The sequence below is a fragment of the Rousettus aegyptiacus genome, unplaced genomic scaffold, assembly GCF_014176215.1.
Source record: "Rousettus aegyptiacus isolate mRouAeg1 unplaced genomic scaffold, mRouAeg1.p scaffold_m13_p_1, whole genome shotgun sequence".
Classification (NCBI taxonomy): domain Eukaryota; kingdom Metazoa; phylum Chordata; class Mammalia; order Chiroptera; family Pteropodidae; genus Rousettus; species Rousettus aegyptiacus.
Genome location: NW_023416284.1, coordinates 21,096,121 through 21,120,263, shown reverse-complemented (window position 1 = coordinate 21,120,263; position 24,143 = coordinate 21,096,121). Strand labels below are relative to the sequence as shown.

At 48.5% G+C, this 24,143-nt stretch overlaps 2 protein-coding genes across 6 annotated transcripts in view; one reads left to right on the top strand and one right to left on the bottom strand.

Moving 5' to 3' along the window:
* The window catches only part of CSMD2 (CUB and Sushi multiple domains 2), a 544,176-nt gene that overhangs the window by 247,235 nt on the left and 272,798 nt on the right, over positions 1-24,143 (top strand). For all 5 annotated transcript variants that reach the window (XR_001597587.2, XR_001597586.2, XR_001597588.2 and 2 more), the window contains exon 6: positions 22,516-22,628. Coding sequence is in view for 2 of the 5 variants with exons in the window: in XM_016150537.2 (XP_016006023.2) it covers positions 22,516-22,628 (113 nt within the window). In the remaining 3 variants the exon portion in view is untranslated. The remainder of the gene's footprint in view (positions 1-22,515; positions 22,629-24,143) is intronic.
* HMGB4 (high mobility group box 4) lies at positions 3,692-5,250 on the bottom strand. Its single transcript, XM_016150541.2, has one exon. The coding sequence runs from the start codon at positions 5,054-5,056 to the stop codon at positions 4,466-4,468; it is 591 nt and encodes a 196-aa protein (XP_016006027.1). The 5' UTR covers positions 5,057-5,250; the 3' UTR covers positions 3,692-4,465.

Here is a 24,143-nt window from a genome sequence, read left to right as displayed (position 1 = left end):
AATCAAATTCGAGAGCCCAGCAGTCTGTGTTTTAATAAGCTTGGAAGTGATTCTAATGCAGGCTTCATGTTGAAAACCATGGTCTAGTGGAAGCTGTTCCACATGGAAATGTTAAGATTTAGGAAGAAGTGTTACCCTGGATATTCTGCCACCCATACCCTCTCCCCTTCCCCTCCCATTCCTGGGAAAATGAATCATGGGGAGAAGTTACTGAGTTCCCACATTGGATTTTTAGGTGACACCTGCTCCAAGGAATACCAGGGAGAGTCTCCTAATTATCTGCCCTCCAAAAGGGAAAACGTCATGGATTTAGTATTTGCTAGCCTTGCCTCTTCCTCTGACACACCCTGGAGGGGCTAGCATCCCATGGTTGGCATTCGATAGTCTCTGAAGACTCTAGAATGATCAGTAACTAGAGGTCGAGATGAAAGCACATGGCTCCTCCTGTTGAAAACTCTCTGTGGCTCCCCATTGCACTTAGAGTTCAAAATAAACCCCTTGGCAAGGCCTGTTCCTCTCTGGCCCCACCTCGCCAGCCTGCCCCTCTCCGGCCCCACCTCACCAGCCCTCCCCTCTCCGGCCTCACCTCGCCAGCACAGACACCTCCAGTCACTCTGGCCATCCCCCTCTGTCCTTTTGATTACACCCAGGACTTCTGCATTTGCTGTTCGAGTGCTTGAAGCACTCGGTCCTCAGACCCTGGCATGCCTGGCTCCGTCTTGTCCTTTGAATTCAAACTCAAATGTCATCTTCTCTGACCACCAATTTAAGGTGCCCTCGACCTGCTTGTCATTGTTTATCTCATTACCCTGGTTTATTTTCTTCAGAACACTTGACACTATCAAAAAATGATCTGGCGCGTTTATTTGTTGACTTGTTGATTTGTCTCTCCCTCACTGAAATGTAAGGGATCAGGGACCTTGCTGTATCCATAGCATCAGCCTAAGATTTACAGAAACATTTGTTAAATGAATGAATAAATTAATAGTGGAATGAATTAATGAACACAGGAAAAGGCTCTAGGGGAGAAGAATCGGAGTGGAGTGATTCAGTGATGAATAAGAGGGCGATGGGTCCAAAGACCCTGCCTTCCTCTTCCCACGGGCAGCGGCACCTGCATTCAGCTGAGTGTATCTGGAACGCTGGCACCGCACCAGATTGTCCGCCTGCTTTTCCTGTCACCGATTATCTGAAGCCTAGGCTCCCCCTTCTCCTTCTCTCCCTCCTCCTTCACTGTCATTACACTACAGTCATTAGAAGCCAGCAGATTCACACCCTTCTGTCGGTTTTTTCATATAGGAATGTTAATGGAGTTATTTTTCAGCAGGGGCGCTGCAAACTGTTGTCAAAACTCTGAGTCGGCCACCCACGTTCACATAATTAATCGCCCAGGAAACCAAAAAGGGGTAGCTTGAAGACTGAGGCCCAGCTGTGTGGGGGCCCTCTTCCCCAGAGAGGAGCGTGGCGTTACACACAGCTGCTGCCCACCAGGAACCCACAGGTCAAGCTGGAATAGACAGCCCCAGAAGAACCACCCCCGAGTAGTTCAAGTCAAGATCAGATTAGCAGTGGGGGCCTCCCCCACCTTCAGGAGGTGGGTAGCAAAGGCAAGAAAATTACACAGGTAGGGTAGAGGCTGGAGGAAGAAATATAGTTGAAGACAATCTTTTCTAGAATTATAAGGAAGCTGGCATTTATTGAGTATTTTATTAGTTATCTGTTGCTGTGTTAACAAATAACCACAAACGTACTGGCTTCCAACAACACACACTGATTATCTCAGTTTCTGTGGGTCAGGAATCCAGTAACAACTGAGCTGGGTCCGTTGCTTGAGATCTCAGAAGGCCACAGTCACCAGCCTGGGCTGAGTTCTCATCTCAAGGCTCAACTGGGGACAGATCCACTTCCCCACTCGTGTGGTTGCTGCGGCACTCCGTTCCTGGTGGTTGTAGGACTGAGACCTTCAGTTTTTTAGAGGCTGTTGGTGTGAGGGCCCCTTCAACTGTCAGAGATTTCCCAGTTTCTTGCCTTGTAGACTTCCCCAGCGTAGTTAGCTGCTTGCTTTATCAAACCAGCAAGGGGAATCTCTAGACCAAATCAACCAGCCAGAGGAGGTTTACATATCATTGCATAACTGCAGAAGCCACATCTCATCTCCCTTGCCTCATTCTGTTGGTTAGAAGCAAGTCATGGATTCTGCCCACATTTAATGGGGAAGATGGGGGAGCCCTGGGACAGCTACCCTAGAGGGTGTTCACCGCAGTCCCTATTGTGCATTAAGGACTCTGCCAAATACCTTTGCATGTGTTACATCGTTTAATCACTAAAACAACCTATAAGGCAGGCATCACCCCCATTGCACAGATGACAAACCTGAGACACAGAGGAATGAGAACTTGCCCAAGTCTTGCCAATGTAAAGATGGGAGCCACTCGTATTCACGACACCAAGCTAACCTGTGCAGACTTAGAGGCCGAAGGGTCAGTATCTCTTCAATTAAGGAGCAAGGGTCTGAGGGAGGCAGGGGAAGGGGATAGCAAGAGGCTTATAGCTCTTCCTGAGACGTGAGACCAGGAGGAAGGGATGAGTGTGAGTTTTGTGTTAAGAAAGAAGAAAATTGAGAATGCTTATGTCTCATCTCTATTTTCTCAGCGAAGCAGAAAATGAGGGCGTCTCCTGAGAGAGTGGAGGTTGGGCTGGAGGGGAGGCAGAGCCAAGTTAGAACAGCAGCTGTGGGGAACGGAACGGGGACTTGGAATCTCGCCAGCATGCATAGAAGGTGCCAAGTAGGATAAAGCTGCTTCTTCCGTGAAGACTTCAGCGGTTGTCTTGGTGGGTGGTACCCACCCCACCCGCAGCACTTTGTGCAGTTTTCACTGTGCTCATCCTGCCTTGTAGTACTGTGCTTTATGCTCGCGTCCACCTCTTTCCTGAGGAGAAAGTTCTTGCAGGGCAGGAACCTAACCGTAGTGTTGGGCCTCCTGGTCCCCAGCGCAGAGTCTGGCACGTGGGATCCCTCCATAAACGGCCTGCCAGATTCTAGACCCTGAATTTCTATATCACTCCGCCATATTACCTCTGATCCCCTAAAGGCTCACCCAGTCCTAAAAGACTTAAAAAATACGTAGGTTTTACTTTTGTTTTGAAAGTAAAAGTTCAAATAGCAGTAGAGTAAAAAGGTTACGTCCATCATGGAATAAGGGTTAGAGGTGGAAATAGGGAAGTCCGGTCGCATGCGTAACCTGGTGACAAAAAAAAAGTTTTGCATTTTGGCCCAGTCTTTTCTTGATATCAGGTCAAGAGCCACTTCAAAATATTCTATATGAATCTATACTGGTTGGTATGAAACTGTTGCCCACAGTATACTGTTGCCTGAAAAACAGTTACAGTATAGACACAGAACAATTCCATTTGTATCAAATGACCAGTGTAAGTGGCGGACCATCTCAAACCATCTTAGACAAAAAAATGAAATGTGTGAGCCCATCTTCAGTGAAAAGTCCAAGAGCATACTCTGATGCCAAAGGGACTACCATTCTGGCCTGAGAACGAGGCAAATGGCTGTGAATGGCCATCGTCGGCCCTCCCCACTCCCACCCCCAGCCCCAGGCTGCATCCTCCCCTAGGACTCCTTTCACGAGTCCTGAGAGCCACTCTGATTGGGCCAGCTTGGGTCACATCCCATCACTAAGGCAATCACTGAGGCCAGGAGGGATTTCATCTGATCAAGCCTTGGTAAGGGCGGAGTTGGGGTGCAGTGGGCAAGAGGGAAACGGATGGATGCTGAGTGGTCATAAAAGCAACAGATCCCCACTGTGCGAGTGATGCTTACAGCCATGGAGAAACGACGGAGAGGATGCCCACCAGCGTGTCAACAGGGTTTTTTCTTCGGCTTCTAGGACGTGTAGAATCAGTCTCACGCGTTCTCCTGACTAGAACAGGGACCACCACTGGAGTCTCATACTGGCCCACTAATAGTCTCTAAGCCTTACTGCAGGACCAGTTCTGGGATTACTAGAGAAACTGAGTCCCCTCAGGCCCACCTAAACTTCAGTTTCCCAACCTCTATTGGGGCCTGAACTGGGAGCCTGACCTGCACTCCAGGCTTCGGACCCTCCTGGCCAGCGTTCATGCACCCGGCCTTCAGCAGGCCCTGACTCTGAGTAGGGCCTTCCAACCTGGATATGCACTTGGACCCGGGCTGCTCCCACCTTCATGACTTGTAGCTTCTTTATACTTGGAGACTCCCACCCACGTGCCCAAGACAAGCCTTGTAGGTACTGACCACACGCATACATCCCTTTGGACAGATGCCCCTTCTCTAAAAGCCAGCCCCTACCCAGGGTCCATTTCCGAACCCCCATCTCGACGCCACCACACCACTCACTTCCCCAAAGCAGCAGAAATGGCCGCTAACACCACACGAGACCACGGACAGACGGTACAACTGAATGGCATTTTATTCCTAATTGGATCCACCAGCATTGTCTGACTTAGCTTGACCGGACCGTCTACGCTGGTTCTTAGCCAGCCCCCGGAGACTGTTCTTCCTGGCCTTGCGTTGTGCGTGGTAGACTTTCAGATCTTCATGGTACTTAGCTCTCAGGGCAGCTGCTCTTTGTTCGTACGGCTGCTTCTCGATGTCAGCTTTCGCAGACCACATTTTCCCCGAGGCCTTCGCCACCTGCACCACTGACCAGTCTGGATTCTCCCTCTTCAGCTGGGCGTAGTGTTCTTGGCAGAAGAGCAGGAAAGATGACGGAGGCCGCCTGGGTGCGTGGGGGTCCCTCTTTCTCCGTTTCTTCTTCTTGCCAACATAATTCATCATTTCTTCCTGGTATCGAGCTTTGTCAAGCTTGGCAAGGGCTTCATATTTGGCCTTTTCATGCTTTGAGATGGACCTCCATTTTTCCGAACACTTTCTAGAGAACTCTTGAAAGCCAAGGTAAATACTCGGCTGCTGCTCCTTGAACTTGTTTCTGTAATTCAGTAAAAAGTGGATGTAAGAAGAGACATTAACCTTGGGCCTTAGCTGGATTTCTTTTGCCATGTTCATAAGGTCATTTTTTTTTCTGTATGTAGTAACTTGGACAGTAGCAACTTTTGTCCCCACACTCCAGGAGCAATCTAGAAGAAGGTGCTCTGCTTGCGATGAATTTTTCTCTCTGCAAGGGCTGCAGTCAAGCGTTGGCCTTTTCAGTGGTAGTGGTATTGTTGGGTTAGCAGAGGGGATTGTGACATCATTCACAAAGTGGCCACTCCTAGCCAGCACCTGTGGCATTTGCATATAGGTGCTCTTATTGGTCGGTTACTTGAGGGCCAATTTTTGCTCCTCATGAAAGATGATAGTTCTTCTGGAGAAAGCTATAGAGCAGCTACTTCCCCTGGAATATTTCTCCCTGGCTTCCTGGGGGCGAAAGGCTTTGCTCACCTTCAGGAGATGATCTCTCAGATGCAGTAACAAACCATAGGGTCTGCCTTCCTGGCCATAGGATTGTCAAGAAGCCACAGCATCCCTTCCAAATACAGGGTGAAAGTAATTTACGAAAGGAGGAGGATGGCTCCAGAGCTGTCAGGATAACACGTGAAGTCTTTCTGTTTGCCTTGAACAGTGGCAGCCCCTGCTGTACAGAGTTTAGTAGTAACTCTAAAAATAATCAGGTGTGACAGCTGTGACTCGGTTTCTGTCAGGACAAAGTTGTCTAATTTAAAACCCAAGCGCTTGAGCTATAAGTCTAAGCTCTTCGTTTCTCTGAAGAAATTTGAGGAAGGTGCGGGGGAGAAGGGAGGAGAACCTTGAGATTGGACTAATTTCGCTTGAGTCTATGAAAATGAGATGGAATCCTTGGCATATCAGGAGGCCTCATCTCAGGGGTCCCCATTTTGGGGGTTAGAGCACAAAGCTGTAACAACTACATGCAAACAAGTTAGCTTCTGGCCTTTTGTAAAAGCGGTTGCAGATACCCCACCAGTCTTCCAGCTGGAGGAAAAAGAAAAGACAAAGTGTCATTTATTGACCTTTGGACACTTGCTTGTATGGTAACGAAGTTAATATAGCTCAGTTTTTGATGATAGTGCCAAATTTACAGAGCTAGAAAACTGAGACTCATTAACATAAACATTAACCTACTTAAGGTAAAACAGACATTAAGAGGCGGGCGTCTGCATTTGGACTCATCCGCCTGCCTCAAGCCTGGGCTTAGTCCTGTCTGCACAGAACTGCTGCCTCGGCGGACAAGGGTTCAGGTGTGTGGTCTCAGCAGCTGAGCCTGAAAAGGAAACTTGACTAAGACTAAGACACCATTTAGAATTTTTGCCAAGTCCATTTCCAAGGCCCCAAGGTTGACTTCAGCTCCTATCTTGTGTAAGAGAAAAATAGAAACAGATTACAGTCCCCAGTCCCGAATTCTAGCCCCGGCTCTGCTAAGAAGTGGCTGGGCTATGTTAGTCAGCCCTTATCTTCCCGTGAGCCTGTGATTTCTCATCTGTAAAATCAGTGTGTGGACTGGCCAGGAAAGACTCTGTGGGTGACATGCTATAGTTTTATGGCTATATTTGGGGGCCCATGAGATGCCAGGTGCCAGCTGAAGGAGTCTAGTGGAGGGGGAACTGCGGTCTGGCCAGTGGGAACAGATTACTCCGGGACATTTGTCAGCCCAGGTAGCTTTTCCCACTGATTCTTTCTCCCAAGGTGCCAGAAGTTGACTCACCTGTTTGTTGGACTTCAGCTGGACTGCAAAGTCGAATGAGGCACAGCTCTTTCCTGAGATAGAAGGATGAGCTGTGAGGAAGAACTTGGCTAAAATCTCTACATGTTATTCACACCCTGCTCAGACAGCAAACCCCAGCAGTTTATCTGTGCCTCTGTTTATGACCTTTCACCCCTGTCACAAGGATAAGATCCAGGAAGATTAACCCCATGATAACCATCTGGAGCCCAGCAGATCTCAGAAGGGAAGGCAGTGTAAGGTAAAAGCTGTATCAGCCCTTTGTTGTCTGGGCCATGCTCCCAACATGGAGAGATGGAGAGGGAGAATTCTTTGAAGAGCTATAGGAGGGTGTACACACCTGGCTGTGCATGCAGGAGTGTGAGGTGTGCCCTCCAGATCCCCTTTCCAACCTTCCACACTGTTCTCTGCCCATAAGGTAACCCATGTGGACCATATCAATGGATCCTATGTTCTCTGACTTCCATTTTAGTTTGGCCAATGGAGACCCAAACAGGAAATGAGGGAGGGAGGAAGGCGAGGTCAAGGCAGTTATTTTCCGTGGGGTCAGTTGGAATGGGCTTTCCATCTCTGCACTGAAAGTCTCAGCTGTCTCCTAGGTATCTTCTCTAAATGACTGGCTCCTTCCAGATTCAGAAATAGCTCCCTCTCCCTGTCCCCTCCCAGTAAGAGCTCTGCTTTTACTAGACTCTAAGGACTCCGCCATCCCTCCTAGCCTTCCCACACCTTGCCCTTCCCTTTGTAAATAGCCTCTTTATTAAACACTCTGAATTATTCTAATTTGAGTGGCCATCTGTTTTCTGCTGGGACCCTGACCAATGCACCATATTTCTAGCCTTCCACTATGAACAGCCGTGGAGGTGGAGAAATAATGTGTGGGCATCGGTCCAAGGTAGGAGGGTATTAAACTTCTGAATACCCAAGAGCTGGGGAGTCACACAGCCTGGAGTTGTCTGCAGGGCCAGGACAGGGCCACAGGGCCCAGGAAGAAGTGTCTAATATCCTTTGTATTATGAGATGACCTCTAGGCAGGGACATTGGTCTAGATGGCCAGATAGTAAATATTTTAGGTTTTGTGGGCCACACAGTTTCACTTCTAAGTACTCAATTCTGCCATTGTAGCTCTAAAGTACCCACAGATAATATGTAACAAATGACTGTGGCTGTGTCCCAATAACTTTGCAGAAACAGACCGTGGGCTAAGAGATCATAAGTCTGCTACCTCCAGTCTAAAGATGAGAGTTCAGGATTTTCAAACTTTCTGGTTGCAGAAATGTAAGAAATGTATTTTACATCATGACCCATTTATGCACATGCTTACTTTATAATAATATTTATAAATTGTCTGATGTGTCAGCCTCTGTTCTAAGCACTTTACCCGTGTCAATTCATTTAGCCCTCATAAAAGCCCTGTGTGTGGTCTTGGGGCACTATTTTTCTTCTCATTGTAAAGATAAAGGTCTTTAAGCACAAAGAGTTTACAGAAACAAAAGTTTTATGAAAACTATGTTCCTTTTCTATTCTGTTATAGTCTCTACTTTATTTTATTATTTAAAATGCACCCCACAGACTGATTTCATCATCAATTAATGGGTCACAATCTATGGATTAATTTGAAAAGTACTGCCTGGGCAAGTCGGGAGGGAGCACCTCTTGGTAATGAAATGAAATGAAAATAAGGACATGGCCTTTGGAGCAAACAGAAATGAGTTCAGGTTCTGACTTTACCACTTACTAGCTGAGTAAGACCGGGCAAGTCCAGCTTGTTACAACAATCTCTGTACAAAGCAGTAGAGTGATAATAAAAGAGTGAAGGTTAACTAACTAAAGTGATGGGAATAAAAACCCCTGACACTTCTTCTCCCCTACAGGGTGTGCTAAATTTAGGACTCACTTTTAGTGAATAGAGTATGGAAAAGGACAAATTGTGTCTTCACAATGGAGGAAACTGGCAAATTCACCGTAACCAAATAATCGAAGTTAACTTCAGTAATGGGCCATGTTGATATCACTTCCCCCCTTTATATAATATGATTAATAAGAGCATCTCACCTTTGTAATATTCTTCCCCCAAATCCATAATGCCTGGTCTAATCATGAGAAAATATTACACAAACCCAAATTAAGGGACATTCTCCAAAGTACCTGACCAGGACTCTTCAAAAGTGTCAAGGTCTTGAGAAAACAAGGAAAGCCTGAGAAATAGACACAGATGGGAGGAGACTAAGTAGACATGATGACTGAATGCGATGAGAAATGTTGGAATGGATCCTGGAACGACAAAAAAAAAAGTATATCAGTGGAAAAACTGGGGAAATCTGAATAAAGTCTTCCATTGAGCAACTAGCACAGAACCAATGTTGATTTCTTAGTTTTGATACATGTCCCATGGTCATATGAGATGTTAGTATCAGGGGAAGCCGGGTGAAAAATATACTGGAAATTTCTGTACACTCTTTGCAGGTCTATTCTCATTTCGAAATAAAAAAAATTTTTTTAAATCTCCCCAGCCGACAGTACTGTGTACCCAGGGCTGAGACAGCACTCAAGGGCAGATCTTACCCTCAATTGCAGCAACATATGCTCTTGGCAGATCTTCTGTCATAGTTTTTCTCAAATTTAGGGGCATGCTAGATCCACCTGAGGAGCTTTTTAAAAATCCCGGTGAGCAGGCCACAGCAACAACAAGAGCAAAAGGACCTGGCGCAGGCGTGTGATAAATGGCTTTGATGCTTCTTCCTTCTCACTCCTGCCCCCGCCCCTCCATGGAGTGGGAATCAATGGCTGCACTTGTCCTCTGTGCAAGGTGTCTGTGGTGCAGAGAATGATGGCTCCACAAAGATGTCCACATCCGAAACCCCAAAACTCGTGAATATCTGACTTTATGCAGCAAAGGGAACTTTGCAGATGTGATTATATTAAGGATTTTGAGGTGGGACGATTCCTCTAGGTTACCTCGGTGGACCTGACGTGAGCACGCAGGTCCTTACATGAGGAAGGCAGGAGTATCAGAAGTAGAGATGGAGATGTGATGACAGGTGCAGAGGGTCAGAGTCCGAGATTTGAAGGTGTTACACTGCTAGCTTTGAAGGTGAAAATGCTACAAACCATGAAATGAGGTTGCCACTAGAAGCTGGGAAAGGCAAAACATGGGTTCTCCCCTCGAGGGAACGCTGCCCTGATGACACCTTGACCTTGGGCCAGCGATACCCATTTTAGAATTGTGACCTCTAGAATTGTAAGAGAGTAAATCTGTGTTGTTTCAAGCCACTAAATTTGCAGCAATTTATTATAGCAGCAATAGGAAACCGAACATAGTATCTTTCTCATCCAACTGGTGGTCTGTAACTTTCCTCGTTTAACCCCTGCTTGTGTTAATAAAGATGAAAAATTTATACCACCGCTTATGGATTAGTTGAGGGGCAAGGAGCATGATCTACTCCATTTTACACACATTTTCACTTACTCAATGACTCGTTAAGTCACTAATTCACTCATTTGCTTACCAATTAATTCATTTACATATTCTTTTAGTTCACTCACTGATTCACCACTCGTCTACACATACGTGCACATACCTCATCTACACACACGTGCGCACACCTCGGTAAATAGCTATGCGTTGCTAGAACAGTGTGGCTGATTGTTTGATGACCAGTGATAATCAATTTTGATGGCTATGTCTTAGGGTGGTGCTAGAAGGAGGCATTTGAAATTTCCTAGAAGCCAGACTGGTGGGGAAGGCAGTGTCCTAAACAGCCACATCTAGGCTCTTTGGCCCTGTTACGCAATCAGATGTGTCCATGATATTTTAATAAACATGATGATAGCGGTTTAGGGATATCATCTTTGGAAACCTAGAGAGATTATTGCCTAAGGCCACACAGCAATGAACAACAGGGCCAGGCTTCAAATTCAGGTTCGTTTGACTCTTAAGACCATGTGTTCAGCCTCTACTGTCGTCTAGGAATTCCCTTGGCTGGGACCAAGGAAAGGAGGAAGCAGGGAAGCAACAAGGTCACGTATTACAGGAGGAGGATGGGCAGAATAGGGTGTCTAAATCTCAACACTTACGGAATTCGGGAGAGACTTATCTCATGGGTTGATCCTCATTCCAGATAAATCTGGTCAAGTTATCCCGGTTTATAGGATGCCCCCAGTCCGGCAGGGAGACTGACCTGGAAGGCCCACAGAATCACAGCAGCATCTGTGGATACACACAGGCCCTGGGTCCATTCCCAAAGACAGAAGCTGGCCAAAGCCGGGTACAGTGTCAGCACCCAGCCCAATGAACCGGCAGACAGCTGGACAGGAAATGGCACCAGAATGGGAGCAGCATGCCTGCTCACCCTTGGCAAGATATGGCAAAAAGAGAGAGGACGAGATCTAGAACAAGACCAGCTTTGGGGAGATAACCACACCATGAGCCGCGGGCACTCCTCGCAGGCCTTGACAAAGCCTCTCCCTCACACTGCAGAGTAGAAAGAGTGGCCTCTGATCGTTTAGTCCAGCCCCCTGCCTCTTTTGACTGCAGCGGACTTCTTTTATTTGGTCTGGTTAGCATCTCTCACTTCTTTTGAACACATTCCTTTTTTTGGAGGACTGTCCGCAAACCAGTCATGGGATTCTAGTAGAGGCCCATGCCTTTGGCCCCAGGAGTGGGCATATCTCCCAGCCAGACTAATCAGAGGCCTCCTGGGAGCTTTTTGTAATTGGATCCAAGGGAAGAAATCCTTATCTCCTCTCGAGATGAAGGTGAGAGGCTCAATCAGGGAACTACCAAGGGCGGACGTGGTTCCAGCCTCTAGCAGCCACCATTTTCAGTAAAGAGAATGAAGCCAGAAGATGGAGCACAACGGAGATGGGGTGCAGAGAGGAGGGCCTTGTGGCACTTGAGTCCCTGGTTCTAGTCATCCCTGGGGATCTATCTAGTCATCCCAGACATAGCCCTGCTCTTCCTGTGGTTTGGATACAGCAGCCAATTTCTTCTCAGTTCCAGGCCGATTTGATGTGGACTTCTGCCACCGGGAACTAAACGTAAGCCTTTAACCCAGATGCGTTGGGGGTGAAAGATATGAGGGGACAGTTGCTCCTTTCTCGCCCATTTGTCACTTCGCTCATCTCTTCCTCCTCTGCTCTCCTTGTTTTTGCTCCACATCATGCTAATGACTGGACCTCTGGTTTGTTGTTCGGGTAGTATATATGCAGCTCTGGCACGTCATGGGGCCTCAGTAATAAGAACAAAGGATTTTTGAGCATTTGCTATGTGCCAGGCACTGTACTGAGAGCTTTGATTGCTATTATCTCACATAAACCTTCCAACAACTCTATGAGGTGGGTGCTGCTATTATCTTTATTTAATAGATGGGGAAACTGAGACCGAAAGTTACTGGCCCAGAGTGACACGGCTGGTAAGTTTAGAGCTCAAATTTGAACCCACGCAGGCTCGTTCCAGGACCCCGTGCTTACTGTCTGCCCCAAACCGCTTTCTATTCAGTCAATGTTAGTCTCTTTTACCCATGAATCTCCCTTGCTGCACAAAGACATGACATGACTAAGAGTTGTGGCTGCTGTGTCTTGAAGCCTTGTCAAGAGTTTATGAGCATCACTGCATCACCTTTAATTGTCACAATCACACTGTGAGGTACACACTGGGAGAGATGCTCAGAGAGGTGAAGCAACATCCCTGAGGTCACAGAGCAATGGATGTGGAAGCAGGATTGGAATCCAGCTCCACCTGACTCTAGGACACCTTGCTCTCTGACCTTAGCATCCCCGAGATGTTTTAGCCGCTCCTTCTCAAGCTGACTGGAAGGCTCACTCTCTCAGCCACGGCTCTAGAGCTGCCGAGTTCTCAGGCAGGAATAGCTAGCTAGCTGCCTCCTAGAGAGGGAGAGGGAGCATTGATGATGGTAATCTACTAAGAATGGCAGTTGAGGGGCAGGCAACGGCTGGCGTGGGAGGCTTCTCGATAAGCCGTCTGCAAACATTTCCTCTGGATGAGAAGTATTATCTCAGTGTAATCCCCGGAGGCCTCTGTGAGACGTACGTTGCCACCTTCTCTGGAAGGGGCATGTCCCTTCTTCGAGTCACGCCTGCCAGTGACAGGCAGAAGATGGACAAGGCTGAGCAAGCAGGAGCTGGTGGAGGCCAGGTTGGGGCCACCCAAGGGAGAAAGGGAAAGTGACGGCCAAGGATGCCGGCTACACTGATTGCCACAGAGTCCCCTGTCCTTTTACCCCAGCGATGTTCTGTCACCAGAGTGAATGCAGGTGTCTTCACTTTCCCAGAGAAACCTCAGACAGGCCACTCACTCTCAGGTCTGCTTAATCCCTGTGTGCTCTGGAAAGCAGGGTTCAAGGCACTGATAAGATGCCATCCTCTCCCTTCTCAGACCTAAGTAAGAGAGGGACAGTTCGCATTCGTGAGGCATCTGCTGTGTGTCAGGCACAGTTCTGGACATGTTACATTCATGAGCACAGCTGCTCTGCACAGATGAGGAAACTGAGGCTCAGAGAGGTTACAGTACATGCCCACATTTACACGGCTGGTAAACCATGGAGCCCGGATTCAAATACAGGACTGATTCCAGAGTCCTGACCCCTTAACCTTTGACCTTAAACCTGTTGCCTCTATGTAGGGGAAAAAGAGAGGTAATTAACCACACAGGTGTCGTCTCTGCCTAGACAGAGACCTGAGCCAGGAAGTGGAGAGGGTTAGGCAGAGCATAAGCGTACCGTGGTCACCAGGCTCCTGAGACCTGCAAAGCCTGATACGGATAGCTTTGACTTCTTAGGCATGGGGACCATCAGGTCTCCAGGCTGGATCTCAGGTCAAATCTGTAATAACGGAGACTCAGGCGCAGAGAATGGCTAAGGATTGTCAGAGCACAGTTATGGACACGTTATATACAAATCACAGTGGAGACTCTTAGATTCTGTTTATCATATTGGAGCAGGGCCTAGAGGAAGACTAGTGTAAAAGATGCAGGACAGGGTCGAGGCACACTAATCGAAGTGGCAGAAATGTCGCTAGGACACCCTTTTCCCAAATCTCTGGGGCTGTGAGGCCCTCCCTTTATAAAGGGAGTACACAGTCCCCTTGGCTGATTGGCCCAGCTTGGGTCACGTGGCCACCCCGAACCAATCAGCTGTAGCCTAAGGGTCACGTGGCTGCCCCTTTCAGGGGCTGTGGGATGAAGCTGAGAGAGACTTATCTTCTAAGGCTTCTAGTACTCAGAATTGAGTGGGACTGTATGCTTTTGACCTGGAGATGGAAAAGGAGAAAGTTGGGCCTCCCCTGGAAAGTTGTTAGAGATCCACCACAAGCCCCCTCACCCAGAGCGTGGCGGCACCTGGCACCAGCCCCAGCCCGATTCTGTTCACTTCAGCATCAAGGGCACAGCCTCTCACAGAGGCAGGCAGTACCTCCCCCAACCTCCCTGCCAGGTGAGCAACTGAGCTAGTAATGGAAAGAACCGACACCCCAAGCCGCTCCCCAGACCTTCCCAGTGTGCCATCCCCAAGACATTAATGATGACACCCTCATCTCTCCTAACAGCAAACACAGACAGCTAGGCGGCCTGTCCCTCAGCATTCCCAGGCTCAAACATACGACTCCAGGGTGCAGAGCATCTGGAGGAAAAGCATTTACCTGATGTAGCTGGCGGGGGTTCCCTGGAGCTAACAATTAGCTGAGCAGGGAAGAACCCTGATAATTTGTTCAGTTTGTTGAGTTGCTTCTGGGGAAGAAGGAACATTTGCTCACACTGATTACCAAACTCCACTGGTGTTGTATTGGGGATATGTCAGCTTGAGAAGAGTTCCCCCTAAAAGGTACCAACAGCTGCCACATGAATGGGGAGCGCAGCAGGGACTAAGGGACCAAGCCTGCTGGTGGGCGGGGTGGGGCAGCATGTCTTCATGGGAAACCCAGATGAAACCCAGCATGTCCTTCAAGACCGTCCCTGCTGTCTCCAGGCTCATCTGCTCATCTGCCTCTTCCTCTGCTTCTCTTCACATTTGTCCTCTGCTTCTAGCAGGATCTCATTCATTCATTCATTCGTTCATTCAAGTGTTCCTTCTTCCAGTAAGCAATACTTTGATTGAGCCTTTGCCATGTGTCAGGCACTCTGCAAGGTACTGAGGAAAACGGAATAAGAAAGAAATTCAGGGGCTCACAATTTGGTGGGTAGGGCGGACCCCTAAACAGTGGTTGGAGAGATAAGCACTATGGTAGAAAAAGCAAGGAGTCCAGAGGTACACAGAAGAAGCCAATGGCTGTAAGATGATGCCTGAAAGATGAGCCAGAGAGTAGCTAGAAAAAGGGTGGGATTAGTAGACAGGGAGACTTTGGCAAGGAGGTGAGTCCTTGATCTTTAGAAACATTCAAAACAAAGCTTAACTGACCATTTGTCAAGAATTCTGTAGTTGGGATTTGTACGTAGCTGGGCATTAGACTTCTGAAGGTTTTCTCAAATAAGATTTTCACATTAGCCGGTTCCCTCCTCCTAATTGCAAATTAGAAAATATGCCCACTGTCGTAAGCCAGAGACTGCCATTCATTCATTCATTCATTCACTCAAAAACAAGTGTATGCTTAACCATCTCTACCAAAGCAGCTGCCTGGAGTAGCTGGCATTCCCATGGCCTCGATAGACCTTGAGATGCCCTGTGGCACTCTAAGCCCAGCTGCTGCAGGCAGTCTCCCTCCCTGACCCTCGACTACCCTCAACGCCTATGCTCTTCCTGCTCCCACCAGCTGAATCTTGTACTTTCTGAGAATCAGGTTGGTTTGTTGCCAACTCTCTCGGTGCCAGTTATACTTGTTATTGTAATTATGTGATTTAAATTAAACATCACATAAACTGATGAAATATGAGTGTGAAAGGATATATAGTTGCATCTATGGAAACTAAATTGAATGCTTTGGAATGGCTCCATGAAGGAGAAGCTATAAAAAAAATTGCTTCCTAAATATTAGATGTGTATGAGTGAGACAACTGCACCCAGCCGAGTCAGTTCCGCTGGGACAGGGACTGGGTCTGTCTTGCTCACTGCCACATTCACAGTGCCTAGCACAATGCCTGGCACAATGTAGGTACTTAATAAATGTTTGTTAACTGGACACGCTGTAGCAAAATTGGAAATGGTGAATGATGCATTATGGGTGTAGTTTATATAAGAGACAATGTGGAGAACAAACCCATGGTCAAAGGAAAGGCCTTGGTCTGCATTAACTGGATTGGCAAATAAATGTACATTGAAGTAGTTTATATTACAATGAAATAGTCAAGCTCTACGTGCATTCTTTTATTATTCCCTACTTAGAAGGAAAATATTTTTACTAACGAACTACATCATCAGCCAGGCTTCTATGGTAGGTGTGAGTAAATTCTTTTTGTAAAGAATGGGAATTATTTTTGGCTTTGTAGGTTATAGTTTCTGTCACAGCTACTCATGTAGCATGAAAGCTGACAGTGTGTAAATGAACGAGCATGGCTGTGATCCAGTAAAACTTTATTTACAGGCAGCCGGCATGCCATAGTCGGCCAACCCCTGTTTTGTCTAAGTGATTTGTTCTGTGTGCCAGGCATTGTGCTGTGTGACTGGACATAGCAAGACAACGAAGATCCCGTTCTTGCCTTTATGGAGCATGCCTTCTAGCGGGGAGATAGTCCAGCCGAGAGACAATTATGATTTGGTGGGCCCAGCACAAGGGCCGGGTTGTGTCTAGGGTGCGAAGGGGGCACAGTGGAAGGAACCGCCCCTCCTGTGGGAGAGGTGGGGAAAAGGAGACGTTTGGGTAAGTTTATGGGATCAGTGATACTTTCCCAGGTAGCCAGGTGGGCAACAGGAAAGGGCATTCCAGGTAGAGGGAATAGCATATGCAAAGGCATGGAGACAGGAAAGTAGATGTAGCTCAGAGTAGGTGTTTTGGAGAGGGAAGGCATTCAAAAGTTTGGGCTTCGTCCTTGGATGAGTAGGCCTTTGCTGCTGGCTTTCCAGCAAGGCAGGGGCTTGATCAGATCTCCCCACAGAGTATGGAAGATGGATTGGAGGTGGAGGGTGGATTAGAAGGCTGTTTCTGTAGTACCAGTGAGGAATGACGAGGCGTGATGAGGCGGAGAAGACCTGGCCACAAGAGGTGAAAGGCAGGGAGATGTTCAGGATGATACTGGGTTGGGTGAACTGAGAAGAGGGTGAGACTTATGGGGATAGGAAGCAGAAATGATTGGGGGCAAGCTCTGGTTTGTTCAGAGCACAGTTAACAACCCCAGACACATATAAGTAGGTAGCCAGGAGCTGAATCTTCAGTCTGGCTCAGCCCTCTTGGAGCCCAAGTGGGGTGGCAGGGGGTGGGGGGCTGCGGGACCCTGGTGCTGACAGAGGCGCTGTTGGGAACAAGAGCCTTGGAAGGCCAAAAGGCCTCTTTCCCAAGCTAAGGCTTGAGACTGGGGGACTCCAGCAGCCATATTTTTAAAAAGACTTGCTTTCATCCTAGGCATTCACCTCTTTCCTGGAAAATATATACCATTATGGGTTTGTCTTGGGAAAAGGGTTTATCTTGACATAACAAGAGTCCTGGGAATTCGGCTAAAGCAAAACTGGTATGGAAATCATTTGTAATGAGAAAGGGTGTCAACACTGAGTCAGGAAGGGCTCGCTTCAGGGATGAGAGGTAGCTTGGGCAGGAGGACTCAGGGTCGGCCTCCTGCCAGGGCCTTGGTGCCCTTTGGCCACCACCAGGTCATTTCCAGAGGGTTTCCCTGGGATCATTGCTGTGTCTTTTCATCCCCCAGGGAGGAGCACGGAGGGCAGGTGGGAAAGGAAGAGGGCTGGGGAATGGGGATAGGGTGGCCAGCACCTGCTGTATTTCACGTTCTTTCTGGCCAGTTTTGGGGGTGGGGGGGGGCTGGTTAATGCTTGGCCTTGGGATGCAGAAATGCTTCAACCTGAGTCACATCCAGTCCATGCGCTTAGCTTAGTTGAGAGATAAAGCCCACGAGAGGTGCTCTGGGAGCACAGAAATCAGATGCTATTGACTGAGAGTGCAGGCTGCACAGAGGAGGGGACATTACAGCTGAATCCTAGAGATTACAGGCCTAGCAGAGATGCTCCATACCCAGGGAACCACAGTGGGAGGGGGCACCCACTGACAAGCACAGTACCTTGTACACCATATGTGTTTGGTGAGTGAATGAATGAGTGTTCTCCTATGGATGTCGGTTTTCAGGAATGCCGAGATCTAAACCAAGATCTCCTAACACTCCTCCCCCTCGTCATATAATTAGGCAGCAATTCGTTGCAGAGTCACTGCTGTCATCTTATGGAGCTGCCTCTCAGCACCAAACATCCTGACCGTGTGAGAAGCTTCTTAGGAAGAAATGCTTTCCATGAAGTCTGCTTTGAGCTCTCCTATTACCAAGGAGAAGAGCTTTGAGCTTTCTGCGAGGAACTTGGAGCCACTTTTTCCATAATCAACTATATGCATTAAAGAGAGTGATTTTTTTTTAATCCTCCCCAAGCCAGATTCCATTAATGAAGCCCCATTTAACGGAAGTCAATTTACCAAAAAGAAAAAAAAAATGAGTGTAATTGCTTAAATACATTTTATGTTGTACTGCAATAGCAATTTCCTGGGTGAACTTGGAATTCCCCAGGCCCCCCATAGTGAAGTTAATGTGGACAGAAAGGTTTAGAGGGGAGAATCTCCCTTTGTGTTTTTTCCCTTTAATTATGATTCTAAGAGGGAGCAAAATTAAAGAGGATTCTGGGGAGAGGAGGGAGGGGAAGAACAGGAACAAATGGATTTCAGCCTGAACTGTTCCATTGCCTTCCTTCATGCTTGCATATATGTGGCCGAGCTCATAGGCTCTGAGTGGGATGCCGTTTGATAGCTGTGTAACTTTGAGCAAGTTACCTAACCTCTCTGTGCAGCCGGGTGGTATCACGTGAAAGGGCATGAAGAGCAGCGAGTGCAGAGGCAGAAAAGCATAAAAAAGCAGCGTGTGTTCTAGTTCACACGAGGTCTTCCGTTTGACTGGAGAATGGTGTGTGCGTGCGTGCACACACATGCATGCACGATGCGCATGCCCACACCTGAGAGCATGCGTGCTCCGGGAGGGCGGGCAGGTGGGAGTCAGACCAGGAAAGTTTCCCTGAGAAGGTAACGTTTGATAGAAGGCTCGGAGGAAGCGAAGGGGTGAGCCGGGCGGAGGTCTGGGAGAAGGGCCAGCTAGCGGGCAGAGGGAATATCAGGTGCAAAGGCGCTGAGGCAGGAGCAGGCGTGGCCAGCTCCAAACAGCTGGGACGTAAAGAATAAGGACATGAGGAGAGGAGGAGACAGGAGAGGTACGAGTACACCGAGTACACCGGCGGCGTTAAGGCCGGTTGGCCATAGGAAGGTCTTTTACTCTGAGCATTGGAACCATTAAAGATCTGTTTGTTTCTAATTAGTTCTGTTAAGGTACAATTTACATAAAATAAGATTACCCACTTTAAACGCACAGTTCTGGGAGCTTTGACAAATGTACACTCCATGTAACTACCGTCTCCTTCGAGATAGGGAACCCCAGAAGGTCCCCTTGTACTCCTTGCCAGGCAGTCCCCGCCCGTGTCTCTTACCCCCGCTCTGGCGACCGCAATCCGCTTTCCCTCCCTGTAGACTGGTCTCCTCCAGAGTTTGGTATAAATGCAATCGTGTAGTTCATCCTCTTTTATCACCCAGCAGAGTGCTTTTGAGAGTCATCCATGTTGTTTCACGTGTCAGCAGTTGTCATCGTTGTCGGAGGGTTTTGAGCAAGGCGTGACACCAGCTCCACGGCAGAGTTTGTTGTGAAGCCCCAGGTCTTTGATAGACGCCAAGAAAGAAAACTCTCAAATGTGCAACACTTACGTCCAGCGAGGTAGGAGCAGTATGGAGTAAAGATGTATGGGCAACACAGGGCCCTCGCAAGGGTCAGCCTTGGGAATTAACGATTAACAGGACTCCCAGCAGTGGATAAAGTTGTGGGAGAAACAGGAGGTGAGAGATGAGCCTTAGGGCTTCTCCAGGCTGTAGGATTCTGTGGGGGAAGGGGTTTAAAGCAGATCCTAGGGCTGGGGAAGCTGTGCTGACTTCTGGTTACAATCTTGATCATTCCCACCATCCTGCTCCTGGGACCCTGGCTCCCTCCCTTTATTCCATTTTGCAATAAACAGCCTTTGGTTTTGAATTATTCAGGTAATTTTTCCGTCTTTTTACTTCCCTTATGTAAATATCCTCTAAGCTTTGTCATTGAGATAGAATAGAATTTGGCCTGGGGATAAAAAAAATATAACCCACAATACTGTTTGTGGCTCCTTAGAAAACTTAAATGACTCAGCCTGTAATAAACTATTTTAAATGGGATGTGGTGAAATACAGTAATTGGTTTCTATAATAGCTCTTACCATAGCAATATGGGTTATATTCCTGGAGTTTAGTGTGTGTCAGCATTTTCATTATAGTAAAATTTCAGTGTTGCAGGGTGTGAAGCTCCTTGGTTAGTTCTTTTGTTTAATACATATTCGTGGAGACCAACCATGCTGGATCACTCCCATTTACCCCTTTGGATCCTCTCCCCTCCCTTTTCCATCCTATTTCATGCCTAGGAAGACTTACCCGCCTCAGTTATGCTCCCTTGCCTCCTGACTTCCAATTGGGCTAGATCAACAGAGGCATCAGCAGGAGATTGGAGGAGGGGAGGAAGGAGAGTGAGTTTCAGGTATTCATTCTTTGCTCCCTCCTGGTCGGATTTGCACAAACTGGCTATACTCCCGACTGAAGATTTGGGTCCATGCAGCCCTCTCCTTCAGGAATAACCATTCCCTCTGTGGAAAGTGGTTTCCTTTTCGTGAAGAGTCCATTCATTCATTAAACTCCTGGAATTATTCTCATGTGACTGTGCCTTCTGTTTTCTGCTGGCATTCTGACGTGCCTGCTTTGTACCAAGCATCGTGGTAGGTGCTTGGTATAAAGATGAAGAATAACAATGATGAAGAAGGAAATACCAGCTGCTGCTTACCAAGAGCTCTCTGTCTGCCAGGGACCCTACGAAGGTCTTTTCTGTATATCATCTCATTTAATCCTTGCAGTCCTTTAAGAGAGAAGCTGTTATCCCCATTTTATAGATGAAGTCACAGAGGGCTAAGTCATTTTCATAAGATCACACAGCTTCTTCACCACCGGGCTACATACGGTCCCCTTTGAAGAGTTATCTGAGGGAGACACAGACCTAAGATAAATGAATCATAATTTGAATCAAATGCTGCGGTGTCGTGGAGGAGGGGCGGGGAAAATTATATTTATTGAACTAATATATGTCAGATACTGGGCTGGGTTCTTCGTCCATAAGGTCTCTCGTTTATTCCCGCGAACTCTTCGTGAGCTGGTGTTATTATTCTCATTCTCAGAAACATCAAGTAACTGGTCCGAGGTCACACTGGTAGTTAGTGGTAAAGCCTGGATCTGAACCCAAATCTGTGTGGCTTCAAAGCCAAGAAGAATGGGAAAGCTTTCCTGGGGATAATATCTGGGGGCTTCCCAAAGTCGTCTTGGTGATATGAGTGATGCCAGAGAAAGGGTTACAGAAGGGTGTTTTCCCAGGCAGAAAAGGCAAATTCAAAGAAAAGGAGAATGCATGGAATGCCGAGGGGATGTAAGCGCGGTGTCCAGGGGGCGGGAACTGACAGGAGTGACTGTGATGGTGCCAAAGGGGAAGCATCAGGGAGGTTTTGTACCTGATTCGTATGCGGAGAGGAAGAGAGGGAAGATGCTGAGCCTCTGGCCGGCTAGGAGGCTGGAGAGTAGAGGAGAGAAGATGGAGGGGCTTCCTGGGGAGCTGGGGAACGAGCAGAACAAGATGGGCTATCGAGGACCTAGGCTCAGTGTGACGGAGAGGGCAGCCCTGAGCAGAGGCACATGCAAGCAGGGTCAGGGTGGAAAGCTTGGAAGGCCAGTCTGTGTCGGCACTGTGGAAGCCACCGAAGGTTCTTGTGCTCTTGAGTAACTCTAAGAGGGAAGATAGGATCGACCTGGAATTGGCTCAGGATGACAGTTGGTCAAGAGGCTGGGGCAGTGACCAGTGGTGGTGGGAGATATCCTGGCGCCCCAGCCCCCGAGCTAGACTGGCTGGAACCCAGAAGAGGCTAATCTAAGGGACAGAGAGTGAGCTAAGCAGGGAGGAGGTGGCAGCAGGTGGAGGAGGAGGGCAGAGGAGACCCAGGGTCTAGTGAGTGACCCCAAATGGGTTCTCACACCTATGACTGTAGCAGCTGCCCAAGCCCTTTCTTCTGACTCCTAGGAGGACCTGAGGGGCTTGTTAGGGGGTAACTGAACCTCTGCCTGGAATGGGGTGCTAAGCCTTTGCTGGAGACCCAGGTGTTGGTCCTCTACATGGGGGCTGGGCCTTGTCGGGGGATCTGGATCTCTGCTGGGAGTGGGTATGTGGACATCTACTGGGCAGGGTAGGGGGACTCTGCTGGGGACAGGGGAGCTGGTCCTCTGCTCCAGACCTGAAGCATCTGCTCCCTCCTCGGGGCGTCTCAGGGGAAACCAGCAGTGAGAAGAGCCCCTGGAGGAGCTCCCTCAAGCTGCTCACGCCCCAGGCTACTGGAGGGTGGCTGGGCCACCCCAGCTTTCCCTTCCTGCCCCAGGCCTAGGCAGAGGCCCTTGCAGGCAGGAGAAGAGGGGAGATTCCTGGATGCCCGTCCCCCTGTCTCAACCACACGTGGTTCCTGACCTGGCCCCTTTCCTGTCCCCACAGGTTCACCGGAGCCAGCCTCCCAGCCCCTGTCATCAGCAGCAAGAACTGGCTGAGGCTGCACTTTACCTCGGATGGCAATCACCGGCAGCGGGGCTTCAGCGCCCAGTACCAAGGTAGGTGGGCCAGGGGCTGCTGTGCTTCCTCAGTGGGCATCAGAGGTGACACCTGGGGGCTCATCCTGTCCCATTCCGGTTCTGGTGTGGTTTCAGGGCATACTCGCCTCTGAAGTCCTCTTCTTTTTTGCAGGCCCAGAGGTCTGCTTATCTGCATCTCTATATCTGCCATTGTGGTCTGTTGCCCAAGGGACAACAGACCAATTTTGTGAGCATTGTGTAGGCGCAGCTGCCCCTCTTCAGGCCAGGCTTATCCTAATAGTTAATATGGAGTGCCTTCTGGGAGCCAGGCACTGTGCTAGGCACTTGATAGCATCATCACATTTAAACAGTGAAGTAAAAACAGTCAACAGTCACCATTCCCATTTTATGGCCAAGAAAGGTGAGGCCCAGAGAAATTAAGCCAGTTTCCCAAGGCCATCAGAACCCCTGTCTTTTGAACCCAGAGTTCACCATCTTACCCACCAGAGTTTAGCCCACCCCAGCATAAAGCGGGAGAGCAGCCCATGTTTCAACTCTTTCCCTTTGTGTAGGATGCAACGTATTACAAACATAGGCACGATAAGTTGAGTGAGTGTTGCCACTGAGATGCTCAAATCTGTGAAGAGCTTTCTAGTGGCAGGAGATCAGACCAGGAATGGCAGGCCGACATTGCAGGTAAACAGATTTCTGCTCCAATCATGAATTTCCTAATCCCAAGAGTCGTCTGTAAAAAGGCGTGGGTGAACCCCAAAGCAGAGAACTCTCCACGACTGGAGGAGAGCCAGACTTTAAGGGGTGGGTGGGAGTGGATGGTGGCATTCCATCTCAACCTCGAGTTTATTCGAAGAGCACAAAATTTACAGAGATAAACTCCAAGGGTTGGCCTCATAACTTGCTCATTAAGCTTTTAACTGTTACCAATTACAAATTGATGTGGGTTCTAATTGATTCGATAATGAACTTGGATTGCATACCTATTAAGTATCAGGCCCTCTATGGGGCCCTGGGGGGGGGAATAAAGAGGAGTGGGCTTATTGTTGTTTTGAGTGAGTGAGTGAGGTAAGTAGGCTCGCATAGAACAATGACAATACTGACCTCATAGGAGAGAGAGCTAAGACCAGTGACAGTGGGAGATCTCCTTGTACCGCACCCACTGAGCTGGACTGGCTGAGCCCCAGAAGAGGCTAATCTAAGAGATGAGGAGTGAGCTGAGGGGGTTGAGGATGCAGCTCTGTGGAGGCAGCAAGGACCGGGGGAGGAGCCTGTCCCACTGCTGAGGGTGTGCTGAGGAGGGAGCCATGGATTCCGAGGGTAAATCTTGGCAGCTTGTCCCTCTAAGCCCCACCTCGGATGCTTCAAGATCCAGGCCCTAGCAACGCATGCAGCCCCTCCCCCACCCCATCCCCCAGAGGTGCCACAAGCAACAGGAGCCCCTGCCACGAGGCCCCCGGGCCAGACTTTCTGGCTGGAAACTGGCATAAAAGCAGCCCTGGAGGCAGAAGCATTACCTTTAAAATCTGAACCTTTTATGAT